At 30.9% G+C, this 2,433-nt stretch overlaps 1 protein-coding gene across 1 annotated transcript; it reads right to left on the minus strand.

The window, feature by feature from the left end:
- Positions 1-1,725: 1,725 nt before the first annotated feature.
- LOC111904303 (uncharacterized) lies at positions 1,726-2,139 on the minus strand. Its single transcript, XM_023900075.1, has one exon. The coding sequence runs from the start codon at positions 2,137-2,139 to the stop codon at positions 1,726-1,728; it is 414 nt and encodes a 137-aa protein (XP_023755843.1).
- Positions 2,140-2,433: the final 294 nt, after the last annotated feature.

A 2,433-nucleotide genomic window follows, 5' to 3' on the forward strand; every position in this document is an offset into this window, starting at 1 on the left:
AGATCTAATCGATCTTCTTAGATTAAAAGTTGTTTTTAATCCCATCACATACAACTCTATTCATTTTTATCCCACAATGCATTAAACTCTACAAGTTCAATGAAACATATTAAAAAAATATTTATTTAAAGATTTAAACACTTTCCTTTTTTCCATTGAAGACTTCAATGACCATTGAACTCCAAATTCATTGAATGACAAGGTGACGTTTCACAAAGGTGGACTTGTATCCATTGAATGACAAGTAGTCATGACACATCATTCAACTCTTCCATTAAACTCCCCATTATGGATGCTCTTATATTTTATAAATAAGGTGAATTTGATGGTCCTACCATCAATTCATCGATTTCTTTTCCCTCTTAACTTAAAATCTTAACCCTAAACTTATTTTTTATTTTCAATTTACAACTTGTAATTTTAAAAATTTGGATTTTTTATATCAACTTATATTTAATTTTATTATGAATATATAAACCATTTTAATTACTCCTTTAAATTATTTTAATTATATAAAATATATGATTTTATTTCTTGAAAATATATTATTAAAATTTATATATTGTTTCTAACAACTTATACCATTAAAATAGTTTCATAAATAACTTCATATTAATACCGATATAAAAAAAAAGTTATAAAAGAAATACAAGACAAATCAAAGAGGAAATCACAAGATTGATAAAAAAATATGTAGTTCATATTTCATTATATCTTGGTTGATAATTCGAACAATTTCTTCGGTTATGTCCTAGTTGATGGCGTCCACATATACGAGGTTCATCAGGATGACGAACATCCATCTCGTTACGAAATCGATTTGAACGCCTTTGACCACAACTTATAGAAAGTTTCGAGTATTCTGTTCCAATCTTCGAATCGAACTCCGGCCAATTATCAAGATGAAAAAGTGGTGCAAAAGCATAGTTATATTGTTGTTTATATGTGCAGTAGTATAAACATCGTTGACAATAGAGAGCAGATTATCCCCTCTATACCGACAAACTGCAAAAGCATGTGAACATGAAAATCTTTCCATCTTTATTTACCAAATGTACATGTGTGTTGAAAATAATGGACCGTATATATATTCCGTCATTTTCCATTAGTCTGAAACTTCATCAAAATTTTATAGACACCTTAGTTGTAGTCAAACTCAGTCATATTATGGCTTTTGGGCACATGTCTCACATTTAAGGAAAAGACGTCACATACATGATGATAGAGGTGTATTGCAGTTCATTGCAATAGCACTATGCTTTTGAAATAATTGAACAATTTTATTGATTGTAAGGTCAATACATGCTCTAATCAGTAATTGTCTTGCACCTCACAATGCATTATTCATACTTTCATAGATATTTGTTGTTAACAAACCCCAACGACGATTTTCATCATCTAAAAGACACCATTGACTTTTACGAATTTGTCTTAAATATTTTCAAGCTTCAAGATTGATTGTTTTTATTTCTTTGATATACTTGAGAAACTTTCTTTTCTGTTCCATGCTTCCATAACCCAACAAAATCTTTTTAGGATTACATTGTTGTACTTTTTCATGAGATTACTTCTAATGTGTCGGAGACAGAAGCGATGGTATGCTAATGGCTCTTTCTATTGATCCATATCTATCATTGCATGAATTATTCCTTGATGTTTGTCTGAAATAACACAAAGTTTCCTATCTTCAGCAACATAAGGTCTGAACTGGTATAAAAACCAACACTAGTTGTGTGAAGTGCCCTCATCAACAATAGCATAAGCAATCTGTAATATACTATTGTTGGCATCTTTTGTAACAACAACAATCATTTTTCCCTTGTATGAACCCTTCAAATGGAAACCATCAATTGAAATAACAGGTTGACATAGATGAAATGCATGAATAGCATGTCCCAAAACCCAAAAAACATATTTAAATGTTGCTACATTTGATGAACCATTTGCATTATGCAACCATTTAACAATTGTACTAGGATTGGAAGCCTGTAAAGCTGCAATGTACTTAGGGAACTCAGCGAAGTTACTCTCCCAAGTTCCATAAATCTTATCAATGGCTCTTCGTCTACCACGCCATGCCTTCCCATATGTAACATCAACATGCAAAACATTTTTAATATCTGCGTATATATGTTTCATTGGATAAGAAACAACTTTTTAAATTGAGTGGGTTATGTATGAGGAAATAGTTTCAGAGTTCAAATTTATTCTTTATTTCCTATTCATGACCCAAAGCAACTGCGTGCAGCCACCCAACGTGTAATCTTCCACATATGATGATTTTTTTTTTCTTAACTCCATGAACATTCCGTTCCTAGAGTCTTACACTTTGCTACCTATAACCTATTTTTACTTTCATACACTTTGAACTCTCTATTTTTTACGATCGACCAAAGTGATATTAGTTTTTTTTTACTTCTTCCCTACTTTCAA

Source organism: Lactuca sativa, chromosome 3, assembly GCF_002870075.4.
Source record: "Lactuca sativa cultivar Salinas chromosome 3, Lsat_Salinas_v11, whole genome shotgun sequence".
Classification (NCBI taxonomy): domain Eukaryota; kingdom Viridiplantae; phylum Streptophyta; class Magnoliopsida; order Asterales; family Asteraceae; genus Lactuca; species Lactuca sativa.

Excerpts from the sequence above, each read along its gene's own strand:
- LOC111904303 (XM_023900075.1), bottom strand. The coding sequence starts at position 2,139 with ATGAAACATATATACGCAGATATTAAAAATGTTTTGCATGTTGATGTT.